At 33.6% G+C, this 16351-nt stretch overlaps 1 protein-coding gene across 9 annotated transcripts in view; it reads left to right on the top strand.

Annotated features, from left to right (window-relative positions):
- The window catches only part of AHI1 (Abelson helper integration site 1), a 99840-nt gene that overhangs the window by 9493 nt on the left and 73996 nt on the right, over positions 1-16351 (top strand). For all 9 annotated transcript variants that reach the window (XR_007505988.1, XM_049799840.1, XM_049799841.1 and 6 more), the window contains exons 4-12: positions 2519-3129; positions 3669-3808; positions 4836-5049; positions 5766-5958; positions 7509-7604; positions 9102-9287; positions 11381-11533; positions 13769-13901; positions 14895-15018. Coding sequence is in view for 8 of the 9 variants with exons in the window: in XM_049799840.1 (XP_049655797.1) it covers positions 2519-3129; positions 3669-3808; positions 4836-5049; positions 5766-5958; positions 7509-7604; positions 9102-9287; positions 11381-11533; positions 13769-13901; positions 14895-15018 (1850 nt within the window). In the remaining variant the exon portion in view is untranslated. The remainder of the gene's footprint in view (positions 1-2518; positions 3130-3668; positions 3809-4835; positions 5050-5765; positions 5959-7508; positions 7605-9101; positions 9288-11380; positions 11534-13768; positions 13902-14894; positions 15019-16351) is intronic.

Genomic DNA, 16351 nt, shown 5'->3' with positions numbered 1-16351 from the left:
TTGTGTTTTATTTCATTATGAGGATATTCTGTTGGGTTTTTTTCCTATGAGTAAATTTGCTATAATTAAGTGATTGTGTGTTGCTACTATTCATGGCACACACTTGTGGACATATGTTTTTGTTTGTAGGTATAACAAATAGCAAGTTTTAGTAAATATTTCAAACAAGTTTTTGCAGCAGCTAGGTTTCTTTGAAGAAGTGATTCTTGAATATCAGCGTTATTAGGAACTCTTGAATAGGTCAAACATGAGAGCTTTTTGTTTAGGATTTCTCAAAGAATTCTACTTTTGGGGCTTAATGGATTAATGGTCTATCAAAGGCAAAAATTAGCATGACCTTAGTTATTGGTCACTATTGGGTCTTAATTGCCAGTGTGCTTTTACCTTCATTCCTTGAACTCTGCAGTTCAAGCTGTTAATAGAAATGCAGGTAAGGAAGTGGACAATCTATTAGAAAGCATTATTTTGTTTTTTTAGTTTATACAAAGCTGCTTGCTCTAACTTTTTTTTAATTTCCCTTACTCTGCTCTGTATTTCAAGTTATTTATATGAAATCTTCCACATCCTCTTAAGTCATTGATTTATGAATAAAGAGGAAGTTACTGGTCTAAGCAAGTAAAAGATGAAGGTACAAAGACAGGTTTTTTCATGATTTGATATTGAGATAATTAAACTATTTTTAGATATAGGATGCTAAAAATAAAGATACCTACTGAAAAGATGCATGAATGGCTTTAGATTTTTCTGATGTATTAGATAAGCATACTTGGATGAAATTCTAGACACATTCTTTTTTTAACTCATACTTTATTAAGACAGTGTTGTTTAATATGTAGCATTAGCAGGTCTAGTTAGAGCATTTTTAAGCTTTGTCTCTGGTTTCAGACATCAGCTTTTATTTCTGTGTTAAACTTTGTCTTGGTGTATTTTTCTTGTTACAATGCTTTTATTTGACCGTTTTTCTGTACAAATAATAAACTTGGTATTTTTTTCTCTTATGTGTTTTTACTCATGTACTTCAAACTTTCCTTTCTTTTTTCTCCCTTCTCCTTCTTCATTACTTATAATACTCTCCATGTTCTCTCTTCAAACGTCAGATGTGAATAAAACAAGATAGTGATGGTTTGCAGGCTCACATAATTGAGGGCATACAATATAGAGGCAGACTTGCACATTAAGTGTTCTTTCTAGTCATGGAATATTATTCTTGCACATGGGCATTTTTAAGTCAGGATGCATCCTCCAAAGCATGATTGCCATTGCAACTTCATTTTCTTATAAGCTTGTACATTTTGGTGATCACTTATTATATATATTGTTCTTTTTAAAAAATGTTTGAGGCAAACATGCTTCTATAACTGGGAGAAGTATCCCAGCTAGAAGGGGAAGATTTCTGTGTTTGAGGGAGAAGGCTGGTCTCGGCAAAGAAAAGATTGTTTGGAGATACTTTTATTTTTTTTTAAATTTGCTTTGTGTTTTAAAGTCCTTTCTAATGTTTCATGTGGAGACTTGAGAGAGTTTTATGTAAGACAGAGTAAATGAGTCTCAGCAACTTTATAGATGTTCTGTCAAGGAACAGAGAGAGATCTGTGTGTTGAGCTCCTGACAGAATTAGGCCTTAGTAATTAGCTGTGTTATTTGGAGTTATCATAGAATCATAGAATAGTTTGGTCTGGAAAGGACCTTTAAACCTAAAATCCAACCCCCCTGCAATGATGGGGAAGATCTTCAACTAGATCAGGTTGTTCAGAGCACTGTCCAGCCTGGCCTTGAATGTCTCCAGGGGTGGGGCATTATAACTTTTAGTAACCAGGAATGGAAACCTGAACACGGGAGGAAAGTTTACAATGTGTTTTCTAAAAAACACGAAAAACTGGCAGAAGAAGTGCACAGACAAATGCATTAGCTGAAATTTATCTTAGCTGTTTTTACTAGACTGGTCTTTAGATCAACTATTTCTCATTCTACTAAGAATAATGTGGTGGGTTTTTTTTCAACTTTATACTTAAAAAAAAAAAGTTTTAATGGAAATCTGTTTTTTAATTTTAGCACTTTTTAATATAATTTCATTGTCAAACTTTGGCAAGCAACTATCAGTAAAAGAGACTACAAACAACTGAGTCTGAAGCCTGTCTCTAACTTGTATTTTAAATGGATGAAAATACTGGATGTCATGCTGTATGTATTCTTGAAGTCTTCCATAGTCTAAAGCATTGGCATCTGTTTATGGTGTAGACTTGTTGATTTATTTTTTTTACTGGATATACATAAAAGTAATTTTAAAACATAGTTAAACAAAATTGAGGATGAGGTACCCAAACACAAAATGTTTTTTTTCAGTGTGAATTTTCTGTTGCCTTTCAATCTGTCACTTGTTAATTTTAAACAAGAAAATAACTAGATCTTTGATTTCGTTTTACTTCCTGTAATGTTGCTAAAGAAATAACATAAAGTACTATGTTTATCCTTAGGACATGATTTTGAGTACAAGTATGTTTTATGTTCTTTTCATTTATAGCTTGACACCTTTAGAAGTAATATTGATCTAGCTAAGGAAAGTGTGAATGATGAAGCAATTATAAACAACACATATAATCCTGAAGAAGAGAGTCCCCGGTTTACAAAAAATAAACTGAGAGAGAAAGCCTCAATTGCAGAGAAAATAAACAATGATATTGTTAGTGGAGAGGAGAACAAACAGCCAAAGTTTAACAAGAAGAAAAAGAAATCACTGTTACAAGAACAACTTAATGAGGAGGAAAATTTATATGAAGCTAAATTGGAGAGTTTTGAGAAAAAGATTAATGATTTTCCAAAGAAGAAAACAAAAAGTAAATCACAAACAGATGTACCCCATCAAGAAGGTGATAGAAAGATTAAAAATTCCTTGACTGAAGCAAGAAATGTAACTGAATTAGAAGAGGAAGAAGAGCTAATTCGAGCCTATCAACTGCATGTGGCGGAGGATGAGGCAAATGCAATTAAAAAGAAAATAAGAATGAAACTTAAAGACCAGATGTCTGAATTTACCTCCACTGTTCAAAGCCATGAAGTTGTATTGAACAATGAAGTGGGCAAAAAGAAGAAAAAGAAGAAAGAAATAGAAGCTTTAAGTGAAGCTGAAACAAGGTACCATGATAAACTGTATACCGTGTGTCTGTGAATCTTAAGTGAAATGTTTCATTTTGTTTTAAGATAGGCAGAAACTTTCTGATAAACTGTACATATTTTCTAAGTGATGAACTGGATGATTCTGTTATGAAAAAATATTACCAAATACTTTTTAAAAAAGCCATCAAGATTAATATTTAACTAAAAAAAATATCCTCCATTACTATCTGATGCTTATTTTCTGTGGAACTCATTCTTAACTAACTTAAGGTAATTTTGTGCATGTTTTTTTAGTGATGAGTGATGGCCCTGATCTAGCAGAAGAGTATTAGCTTGGCTCTATTCACATGAATGGTTCTGCAATTATCTGAAAATTAGGGGGAAATCAGGTGGGGAGAGAAATGAAAAAGGCCAGACACTAATGCATTTTCAAGATATACAGATGATGAGTTGCAGAACTAAAGAGGAAATTTTAAGTGGATTAATAATGGTAATGAGCAATTGTATCCATATGTGCAGCAGAATGCAATTCCTGACAGGAATTTATTACATTGCAGTGCAATGTCCCTTTCTGAGCTACAGCATCATCCAGTAGAAGTTGGCAATGAAAATCAGTCATTGGAAGAACAGAAACTGGAGGAAAGCATGGAAAAACAGAAACCTAAAGCAAAGAAAGTTAAAAAGAAAACCAGAAAAGGTCTGCCAACAGCCTTTTTTCTTTTCCTTTTTTTTCACTGCTACAGAAATATTTATCCATAGTAGTAACACAGAAGTGATTGAGCTGTTGAAGTAACTTACGTTTCTTTAGTTACTTAATTGTATTTGTGTTCTTCCAATTCTGAGCCTAATTTGTAAGGAAGTTTATTTGATGTATCAGTCTAAAATCTTGAGAATTCATTTCCTGTAAATAGTTTTGAAATTGATAAATAGTTAAAAAGCGGGGGTTTTTAAGCACAAGATAATAATATTATATATACCACCTTTACAGTGTACTACTTAGAAGCATATTCTAATTGTATTTTTATTATTTTATCATTTTTATTTACATTATGCTGTAAATTGTGTATCACCACTGTTTTAACCTGATGCTCAATTCAAACATAAGGAATACTTTTTCACGCAACACATAGTCAAATTGGAGAATTCATTTCCTCAAATGTTGTGGAGGCCAAAATGAGAAATTAGTTTAAAACATTGAGATTACAGAAATTGATGAGGAATATGTCTTTTGATATCTATTAAGCATGGTGGTCTCACTTGTAAATGAGGAAGTTCTTAAAACAGTGTTTGGTAAATTGGGGGAAAATGCACATGAAGAAAGCATCAGTTTCTGCTTATCTTGGTTTTTACATTTTTCTTAAAAAAACCCAAACAACCAAACAAAACCTACTATAGGCTGTATTCCAGAGCAAGGTATTGAACTGTATGGATTTCAAGTCATTGTGGCACAGAAGAAACTATGTCAATCAAGAGGAACACCTTGGATTTTAAATAAAAATGTTTCTTAATAGGAATCGATTATGTTAATATATTATTCATGTGTATGTTCATACATGTTTAAAGTGCTGCAAATTTGATAATTTTGTTTTAACCTATTACATAAATCACATGTTAAATATTTTTACTTTACTATTAATTGCTAAGACCATACAGAGCATTTTTACTCCTTTAAACTGTCAGTAGTGGAACATAGTAACCTCTATTTACTTTGTTCCTATTTCTAGAAGAAAATACACAAGTGGCTGTAGAAAATGACGAGGAAATGAAGAATTCAGAATTCTCAACTCAGTCTAAATTTGGTCTTGATGATGGTCGTGTGTTGGGAGTTTATATCCATCGATCTGATCGACTTAAAACTGATCTCCTGGTATCTCATCCCATGGTTAAAATCCATGTTGTTGATCAGAGAAGTGGCTTATACGTCAAGAAGGATCACAGGTGACTTTTAATAAACTGTTTCTATCGTCAAGGATTACTATAAATACATAGATTCTTCCCTAGCAAATTAAAGATGAAAATGAAAATAATGCTGAATTTTAAGCTTGCAAAGTCATTCATTACATTACTTTATACATCTATGATAATGCATATATATACCTAGAGTAAATTAGGGTGGTATTTTTCTTTTCTTTTTGACACTATTAAATGCTCTGCAGTGCTCTATTGCTCTTGAGGTCCCTGTATTTACAGTGTAGTTTATTCTGTATTTTTTATATAGAGAAAATTTCCTAAATCTCAAAAATATGTAGAAGTGTCTGCCTTTTATAAAAAACTTTTAAAATCCTGAAATGAAATTTAGTTCTTCATATTTCTAATCAGTTCAGTTACTTGTTTCCGCTGTCATTATGCATAATTTTCCTGAAAAGCAGATTTTAACAGTGTTTAAGCAGTAGACTGTACCCTGATCATTATGCATAGATTTGGTAACAGTAACTTGATTGTTAGTATTTTGAACTTCAGCTTGTAGCATTTCTATATACATTGTAAATTGTCTTAAATTTTATGGGAGTTCGGAATTATTTTTTTTTTTTCTAAAATCAAACAGATGGTATCTTGTATGTTTCTTTGGTTTCAGTAATTGAAAATACTGTTTTGAGTTGGGTTTTTTTAAGGTGCTATATAACATTTGTAACTGTTTGGAAATTTTCAAACAGCAAGAGGAAAGTTTCATCTTACTATGAACAAGAACAAATAGAGCACATTCTTCCCATTATGACACAGCCATATGACTTCAGACAGTCTAAATCAACGATTCCAGAGTGGGAGGAGCAAGTCATATTTAATGAGTGTTTTAGTTATTTTATTCAAAACACTGAAGAAAGCCCTCGGGTAATCCTGTTTTTTGAGGTAAGGTTAAATATTTTACATCCAATTTATGCACATTATGATTTTCTGTTTGTTTCTTCAACAGTATATATTTGACTGATTCAGGTGTTTTATTTTGGTTATATTGGGTTAATAGTATAGCCTTAAGATACAGAATTAAGTGGGGATACCAAAAAGTGGTATTGGTGATTGCTAATACTAATAAACAATTTTTTTTAATAGCAAAAACCCCCTGTTTTGATAGTAATAAGGAGGAGAAAGCTTTCTTATTAAATCAACTGTCATACTTCTGGGAAAGGCTGGTAAGATCGTTCCAGATCTGGATGGATGGCACTGCATATAAAGGATGGAACTTTTCTCTCTCATATTCTTCACATTTACCTTCACAAAGATGAAGATGTTGCCTGCTTGTAGCAACACCTCTTTTCCCTTGTACCAATGAGCAAGCTATTGCATTGTTTTCCATTAACATTTTAGACATTTACTTCTCTCCCATTCTTCACAAAGTAATTATTAATTTGTCCTCAAATACAATTACGTTTAAAGGAAAAATTGTAAGGTATATATTCAACATGACTTTGAGCTTAAGTATGTCAATATTTGTAAAGAGACAATCTGTAGTATTAACCTGAAAATGGGAACCTAGTACAATAAACATTTTTTTCATTCCTTGTTTTTTTATCTTTCAAATAGATTGTATGTACAATATCACCATATATTCCTTTATGTTCCATGATACTCATAAATGAACACATTTATGGGATTAAGAGTCCTTAGTTCCTTAACACAAAAGTAATTACATGTGTATGTGACGATTCTTCATGGAAATCATGTTAATGTTGGGACCAAAAGTATGACCACACTGAAAGTGTGCCATTTGACTTCAGCATGGTTTATGAAATGCCAGTTTGAAGAAAGCATGATTCCAAGTTTCTTTGTATACCGGATAAGCCTCCAGGAGTGGCTAAATATGAGAAGATTCTGGTCAGTGACCAGAAAAATGAAGAATGTCATGGATATCATTCAAAGTGTTCAAAGCCAGGTTGGGCAAGGCTTTGAGCAGCCTGGTCTACTGAAAGATGTCCATACCCATGGCGGGGGGGATTGGACTAGATGATCTTTGAAGGTCCCTTCCAACCCAAACCATTCTATGATTGATTCTGTGACATAAGTGACAAAGCAGGAAAGGAAAACTAACTTTTTGACTGCTGTTTTCCAACTAGATTAACATACAGCTGGTTTTAGCTGTCAGATTTGTGATCTATATGATTTATGAAGACTACTCATTAATATTTTCTTTTTTTATTGAGACAGAAGGGAAGCAAGAATAGTTGTTTAAGACCAGACATGCTGTTTTTAAAAGCAGGTCATAAATAGTCATCAAGTAAATGCATAAGGTTCTGTTATTTCTAATTGTGTACTTGTGTGGAAGTACTGTTTTTGTAATTGCTTAAAATTGAAATCTGCTTAATTTAGTGAATCACATCTAGCATATTTTCAGCAGTATTTTTTAATTGCCATGGAGTATATATTCAATAGAAATATATTTATATTCCTACCAATACTTTCAGATCCTTGATTTTCTAAGTATGGATGGAGTGAGAGCCAAATCTGATGTACAAATTCAGGAACGTGGTTTCCGAAAAATTTGTTGGGCTTTTCTAAAGGTATTGTAAATATTTAAATGAAGAAACAAAATTTATAGATCTTTTTATTCAGTTATCTAAAAGACACTAACCATACTAAGTGGGAAAACATTTTTTAATATTTCCAGGCAACAAAGATGGAACAACAAATTGTTGCTTGCTTGGATGTTCTTTTCTTTCCCTCTTCCTTTGCCCCATAAAACTCACAGTAACAAGCTTGACAGTAAAGAATATGTATTTCTCAAGAAAGTATAGAATGTATAAGAAATTTTTTTTGTTCATAAAGTACAGAAGGATGTTTTTTCCTTGAGGGTTTTCTGTGTGTTTATGAGATTCTCGGGGGGGGGGGGAGACAAATCCACTAATTTCTGTACCTCAACTATTCTGTATTCTAGTGGCATTTTCAGTTGGCCAGTCTTTGAATGGACTCCCTAGCCTAACTATAAAATGCTTATAATTTTTAGTTGTAGAGTTTGAAATGCTGCAGCGATGAGATACAGGTAATTTAGCTAGCACATCATGTACCTTTTTACCCTTTTAGGAGAGACTTGAATGTGCCACTTTGGCCTGTGAGAGTTGACAAGCTTTAATTTACCTGAGGATAGTTCATTTGCACTTACCTCTGTGAATGGTAGATTTTGACAGCCATTGAGCAGTCCACAACATGAGAAATACAGGAGAAGATAATGGACAGCAAGTTTAGGGGAAGGGAGAGGGACCTCCATATCATTCCATACAGAGTCTCTTCTCAGCTCTGCCCAAGATTAATCTACTGGAATCAGGGGTCTGGTATCCCCTGTCTAGGTGTATAGCTGGTAGGAACTGTGCGTCCAGGCATTCAGTTCAGGAGTAGGCTGTACAAAGGGAAGGATGAATTTCCAACTCATAAATACAAATAATATTGTGGCCTGTTCTTCATTCCTACTGCATCTGTCTGCATTATCCTTTCATCTGTATCAGTCAAAATAGAAAATAGAAATATCCTGATGAACAGTGAACAATGTTAATGGTAGTACGTACACTTGTTCTTCAGTTCAATAGAGAGAACTCAATTTCCTCTGAAGTTGGAAAAGTTACTTTGCTGTATCTTCTGCTCTGAGTCAAAGCCTTAGCAATGCCCTTTGTTGCAGCGTTCAAAGTGGGCAGATTTGGAAGAGGCTCTTTGTGGATTGACAGTCCTTTGAGATGTGGGTAATTCCAGCAAGTAGTAATTCAAACAAACAACAACAAAAAACCCTGGTACTGCAGAGGTCTTCCCACATACAAGATGTTACTGTTGTGCATATGAAGCATGTCTCAAAACTAGGCTGCCAGCTTTAATCTTAGTGATTTGATCCTGGGGGTGTTTAATACATGCTTACTTCATTACCACTTTTAGGGATGATATATTCCCCCCAATGGAAAGTGGATTTCAGAGTTTATACTGTAGTTGTTCAAGATATTAGAAATAATCAATGACTTCTATTACTTTTATGTTAATGTAACACATTTTTTTCCTTTTTTAAATCGCCCTTCCAGCTTGTAGGTGCAAATGGAGTTCTAAACATTGATGGAAAACTCCGTCTGCAATTATATTACCCGCCTCCGAGGACCAAGTCACATTCAGATGTTGTTGAGGTCTATGACTGGTGGGCAAAATGTCCTAGAAATCGTTACCCATCAACTTTATATGTAACTGTTAGGGGCATAAAACTGCCAGATCATGTAAGTTAAATACATAATGTATGTTTACAAATACACAGACTTTTCTGTAGGAACTAGTAACTACCTCGAGCATGTGAGTGTATGTGTTTGTGTGCACGTATATAAAACCTGTACTTGTGTACTAGCTATTCTATATGCTGCATATAATAGCTGTAACAAGAGCTTCGCATCTTAAGATACATGTTCCAAACTCATTCCTTCATAGGTGTCTTTAAAAAATAGACATACTTTTCTACCTGCAACTTTGCGTATTTTGCCATTGACAGTCAGGAAACTTTCAGGGTACGTTCCTGAAGATTGATATTCCTTCTTATTAGAAGAAATGCCATTTTAGGTCACCGGGCTCATGCAGGTGTGTAAATTCTATAAGTGACAGAAGATGTAAGTCAGTTAAGTCTGATTCCCTGTGCCCTCAAGCTATAATGAGTCGTATTTTTTTTCTCAAATGAAAACTCCTTTAAAGACAGACTTACATTGGTATATGCTGAGATGTGCATTCAAGGCATTTATTGTTCTACAATGTGAGTACAATATTGTTCTACTATATAACTTTCCTTAGATATTTACAGTTGTCATAAGTCTTTCTTTTGCTCATTGTTCATACAATCAAGGGTGATATGTGGAAGCCTGTTGAGATGTGGTCCAAAACCAAGCTAATCTGTGGGATTAGTTCATATGTTTTTGGGACACTTTTCTAATCTGTATACTGGAATGACATCTGCAGATCTCTTGCTCTGTCAGCTGCTGAGGTTGTTAGGAATTCTATGTGCTTTGCTTGAGCAGCTGTGCTTCATCTTTCTGGAAGTGTTCTGAGGCTGCCTTCTCTGTGGTCTGAATGTTTTTCTCATATATTTAGGTGCTATCACTGGTTTACAGCTGTCCCTACTTCACAGTCCTCTGTGAAATTCAAGTGATGTGATAAATTTGTGTAGGCCGCCTGAGCTGTGCTTGACTTGGATCCATTGGCTACTGGTATTATTTTGTTCCTGGTCTGATAAATACCAGATTTGCCAAGGCTGGGATTGAGCTCCAGATAAGAGCCATGGCATGATGCAGTTTTCTATGCATAGATTTCTGCTTCCATTTAAGATCTGTTACAGATCATGCCTAGTCTTCTGCTTCTCTAGAAGGGACCACATCTCGCATACCTCCTGCATGGGCTGGTAGATACGAAAATAGATGTCTTTGATAAAACAGGGCATCTTGCATGGAAGTAGACATCTATTTGTGGACAACTGATTTACACTCCTTAATTGGTTTCTACTTGCATAGTAGGTGTCCAACTTCCCTTTTTAGTCACAGGAACCTAGACAGTTATCCACCCTGAAGTAGACACCTAGAAACTGTCAGCCTGGAATAAAACAGTAATTTTGCCTGGTATTCAGATGTGTTTGAGACCTGTCTTAGTGAAACCAAGCAGAACTGCAGCTGCTGCTTAATGGCCTCTGTGCCCCTCAGCCATGGGGCTGCTAGGCTGCCTCACAGCTTAAGGCTTCCTGTGTGTTCAAGCTTGGTGTAACTTGTAGGTAAGGTTCAGTAGCGTACTTAGAGAAGTCTGGAAAGTATATGTGCTTTACTTATAATCACAAATGTGGTCAGTCTTCCTTTTTCCTTTGCAACACTTGAACATAGTTTGTTCAATACACAACGCTGGTAATATCTTTTCATCTCATGAATGGATTTTGTTGCCAAAGCAGTATTTTGATTTGAAGGTGGTAGGATAATGTCACTGGAACTATTTACATGCTGAAATGCTTTTTTTTATACAGCGTCTTCACTAGGTAGTAGAGTATTACTAATTTTTACTGACCTGGATAGCTAATAAAAATAGAAAAGTATAGATTATTTGAAAAATCTTTGATGCCATCTGATTGACATAACTCTGGAAGCTCAGATTACTTTCTGACTTGCTGGTTACTTTAAATGAAATTTTTGCTACACAGCTTTCATGTATTAAGCTTTTTCTAATCTCTATTTTTCAGATGTAAAAATGCAATGTATTTGAAGTCAAAATTACCTTTTAATCTTTTCAGATATTACACTGCTTATTTTAAAAATATTTTTTCCTGATACTTAGTTTTGTTTGCCTTAAGGTTGCTCCTTCTTTCCGCTCTATGATAGCTGTTCAGCAGGAACAAAGTAGTGCAACACTATGTGAGCTCCAGAGAGAGGGTTCTAAAAAATCATGTGAACCTTTTCCAGAGGAGAAGAAGGAGCCATTTAAATGGACAAGATTGCCTGGACAGGTGAAGTGTTTTTCTTTGCTTTTTAAAGGAAAATAATTTAAAGATCTACTATCTTTTTATAGCTTTATTTTTATGATCTAAGTATTGTGAAGCAAGTCATTCATTAAAGCAAATTAAAAAAATTACTAAACAAAATACAAAACATAAGGAACTCCTGGAAATAGTAGAGGATGCTTAGCTTCTTGCCAAATATGGTTGTTTTAACCATTTTTTCCCAGAACAGTCAAGTATTTTTCTCTCCAGAATTCTCTAGGAATTTGAAAGAGTAAGGCTATTTGGGTAGTAGAAGTAAGACCAGAAACCAGTTCTCAGATTTCAGCTTGACTGGAAATATATTTTCTTGCTTGGGTTTGTTTTTTTCTTTTTTCTTTTTTTTTTTTTTTTTTTTAATTCCCTCAGTTAAAGTTATTTTTACAGTATCATTGAAGAATCTTAAGAAGGTTCTTGCTGACTTCATCCTAACTCCTAGTTCGCTATAGGTAATGGAAATTAGCAGTCATAAAAAGGGAATATTTTAGCAACTGTATATAGCATGTCCGTGCAGTGATTTCATATTTTTCTGTAGAATGGTGTTAGTGTGAGTTCATGGTTCTACAAAAATTCAAGTAATATAACATACAGATTTGTTAACAAAGAATGTTGATTTTTATTTTGATTTCATATTGTAGTCCTTGTACAGATCCTTTCAAAAAGAACACTTAAATATTCATGGACTTAATTTTATTTCCCAGTAATGTTTGCTAATTATAATAAAATAGTAAAGAATAAACAAGTCTGTTTTTACAATGGAAATTTTCTTTCCAAAAATGGCAGGTTACTTAAAAGTTCTATTTATGTTAATGTTCGTTACGTTTCAGAAAGTTGCCATTCTGAAAATAAGTTTGTAATCAAAACCGGGAGAAATACAATCCTAAGAATGTTTGCCTGCCATCATAAAAACAAAATTTGGCAGCTCATTTATTCTTAGACTAGTCCATGTACATATTGAAGAACTTTATTAGCAATGATGATGTATTTTGTGATGTGCTGTCTTGTGAAACAGTTTCAGTAAAGTTATCATGATGTGGCATGTAGGTTTGCCAAAGAGTATTAAAGCAGATGTGCTTGTTTAAAAATGAATAATCATTCAGAATTATTATTTCTTTTTTATACGTTTGAATTATTGTTTTACAGTTAAAGCTACATTATCTTTTTAAAGAACCACAATATATCTGTATCTGTCTCCATAGATACAAATAGATGATGTTATTTTTCAAAAATGTTCTATAGAATTATGATTTATTTGATATGAATTAAATATGAAATAAATTTTATATGTGAATTGTAGCTACGTGCCTTGTAAGTAAAGAAGCTTGTTCTGAGCTGAATTATTGTTTCAATGTTTTAACGTTTTATTTTAGAGAGAGGTTAAAAAGCGTAACAAGGCTTAATTACATATATAGTTTCTAACAAGATGCGTTTGCCGTTATTCTGAAGTGAACAGTGTGTATTCAATTATTTCCTAAGTAGACCTATTTGTATATTTTAAATGCATATGAATCTGTTCATATGAATTTTTCATTCATAAAGGTAAATCAGGTTTAGGTTAAATAATCACATGACTACTCAGGATATTTTAATTCCCATTAAACTTCGAATTTAGTTCTGGAAAAAAGCCCTTGGGTGAAAAAGAGGGAATATTTTGGGAGAGAGGAAGGGGGACTATAATACCCGTGCAATTTTGTGAAAAGTTTCATCTCCAGATATATTTAAAAAAATCAGGAATTGAAATACAGATGAGGAACACTAAGGGTGATTTGGTAGACCAGAAGTTTGAGTGCATGTGGTTACTCTTCTGAGTTCACACTGGAATCATTAAGTTACTAAAAGTTGTGCTTAGATTCCTTAAACGAGTTTGACTTACACTGTAACTCTACAGCTTATATTATTGATGATAGTCATCATTAAGCACTTCTTAAGATTAAGGAAATTATTTCAATTTTAAATTTTCATAGGTTTTTAAAACTTTATAGTTGTCCGTAGTAATGGGGTTGAAACGAATATACAAACTAGGTGTGGCTTAAGTTATGTAGCAGAACTGTCACTGTTTATAAGGCTGATTTTTTTCTTTTAGATTCCCCCAAGATGTTAGTAGCTTTTTAGAACTTATGCATGATAGGAACTAAGAAGGTGTTTTAAGCATTGGCTAGTTAATATTCATAACTGTGTAATCCCAATTTTTACCTGAAAAGCTAGGCTTGCCGCATACCAAACAAGCATCTGTTTTCACTGCGAGGTGGAGATATGGGCTCTTTCTGTATTCGTTTCTCTCATGATGGGAAAACGCTGGCAGCAGCATGTGCAGGAAAGAATGGCTATCCCATTGTTTGTAAGTTTAAAATATGTTTTGGGTTTTTTTCTTATAATTCATGTAGTTTGAAATTAAAGGTCGAAAAATGTATTTTTAAATTATTTTTTTTAGAGGTTTTGTTTTATAATTGTGTTTTGCAAATTGTTCTATGGTTTAAAGAACATTGAGGAAAATGCTCTTCCTTTGTTAATAGGGCTGGAACTGGCTTTTCATACATGGTAATATACATATATACAGTTTAATGGTATGAAATCACACTATTTCTACACAGAGGTCTAATGGAAATACTAAAGCAGTTTGCATAAGGAACATATTTTCTGATAATAAGGTTTTAAGTGAAACAACTTTTCCAGCCCCCACCTCACACACTTTTTGTGTAAGTTTTTCTGCTACTCTGTCGTGAAAAGTCAGATACCTGGATTGCTGTAATTTCCAGACAGACTCATGGAGGCTGCTGTCTTCCATGGTCCAGTTCAGTTGGAAATACAGATATTTCTTACTACTCAAACTTGAGGCTGCTTTTTCATGGTAGCCTCAACTGCATAGTTCTTAAGATCTGCATAAGAATTTTGAGATTTAGAGGGAACAGTATTTTAAATGTATACAAAGTAGATGTTTAAATGCAAGGAACAGTAAGTCTAGATTACTTTATTACACAGCTCCAGAAAATGATCTCTAATGTTAATCTATTTAAAAGATTAGTCAGGTAGCTGTCAAAAAAAAAAACCAACAGTAATCCTAATTTGGTTCTAATAATTTAAAGCAAGTAAACTGTTTCTTAAGGGTTAAGACATTTGTGACATCCATGAACCACTAGATGGAAGTATATGCTTGGTGCCCATGCATATCTAGCAACTATTTGATCTTGTTCTCTGAGAAGATAAAGAAAATGAGCTGATTTAGGCTAGCAGAAACTCAGCCTAAGTTTAAACTAAACTTTGCACTAATAATTGCATAAAATTGATTGTAAATACTTACAGATATTTTTTTTTCCTATTTAAACTTCACTAGTGTATGAAATTCCTTCTGGGAAGTTCCTGAGAGAATTTTATGGTCACCTTAACATAGTATATGATCTTTGTTGGTCAAAAGACAATCAACACCTTCTTACTGCATCCTCTGATGGCACTGTCAGGTCAGTATGATGCAGATGTTCTGGCAGGTAGCATCAGAAGCAGAAAAGAAAGTGGTCCGATTTCATGTCTTTCTACAAACTGCTATAACATTTTATTTAAAGATTGATTACAGTGTGACTTACTCTATAATAATATAAAAATTGTGGTGGAGTTAATTGCACTTTATTGACTATTGGTTTCTAATGTATGTGTATTTGAGACCAAAGCTTTTCCAAAAACTGTAGTGTCTAAATCTACAGTGCAGCAAAAAACCAAAAAGCTTTATATTTCAAAAAGTTGCTGAGACAGTTGGAATATTTCCTTGGAGAAATTGCTGTACTATGAATGCAGTATCAAGTTTGCAAATTTGAATGTGAGGCAGGAAATTGAAAATTTAAGATTCTAGTTATGTGTGTAAATTGGCCACACTGCATTTTTGTAGGTATTTTAGGTTTTGGACACTTAGTTAAATAATTCAAATTAAATTGCTAAAAATGAAACTTGATAGTTTTATTTCTGAGACTGAATGTGTACACATTTTCCTCTACAATTAAAAAGTGTACTTCAGTGCAGTGCTAATGTTAAAATACTAATCTGTTCAAGGTTTAAAAGCAAAATGATCAAAACTGTAGAAACAGATGAAAATATGGCTGTGACACTGCACAATTTTATTACGAGCAACTTCATAGGTTTTCATAGGCCTTTTTTTTTTTTTTTTTTTTTAGCTCTTCAGATCCCTATCTGTTGTTTCTGTTATGCAACTCAGTAATGCTACAGGCAGTTGCATAAATGAAATACCAGAAGAATTGTTAAATGATATATTGTATGTGTGGAACTGTTTTGCCTTTTTTTGCTGCTTGTATGTAGGCATAAAGAGTATTTTGAGAGCTTTGCTCATGTTTTTATTTTCTATTTGGAAGACATTAAATAATTTTTCTGTATTGAAGTAAATATCTATTTCAGTCATTTCTGTTACCTGTAAGAAGGCCCAGCTGTTCCTCAGTTCTTGAATTTGTGGCAGCAAGTTGAAACTGTAGTGGTCTGCCTCCTTTTCTGTGTACTATGCATAGTCACTGTACAAATGATTAGTTCCTGTATTTATTGTCTGTTGCTTAAGGTCCTTAAAAAGTCTTAGTTTAGCTAAGGAGTTTCTTTTTCTCTTTCATATTGGGAGCACTTTGCCTTTGAAACATGGTAGAATTGAAGGATGAGGACCAAAAGGCACCCCATTGCTTTAAAGTCATTATCAGTTTATTACTTGGATCATCTCTCATGCTGAGTTCTAAGGCAACTTGAACAGAGATTTGGGAACTTATGTAAATTCTTCTTCATGTAGTGTTTTGTTACCCTTGA

Source organism: Accipiter gentilis, chromosome 5 (genome assembly GCF_929443795.1).
Source record: "Accipiter gentilis chromosome 5, bAccGen1.1, whole genome shotgun sequence".
NCBI classification, from domain to species: domain Eukaryota; kingdom Metazoa; phylum Chordata; class Aves; order Accipitriformes; family Accipitridae; genus Astur; species Astur gentilis.
This window is presented reverse-complemented; position numbering and strand designations above follow the sequence as displayed.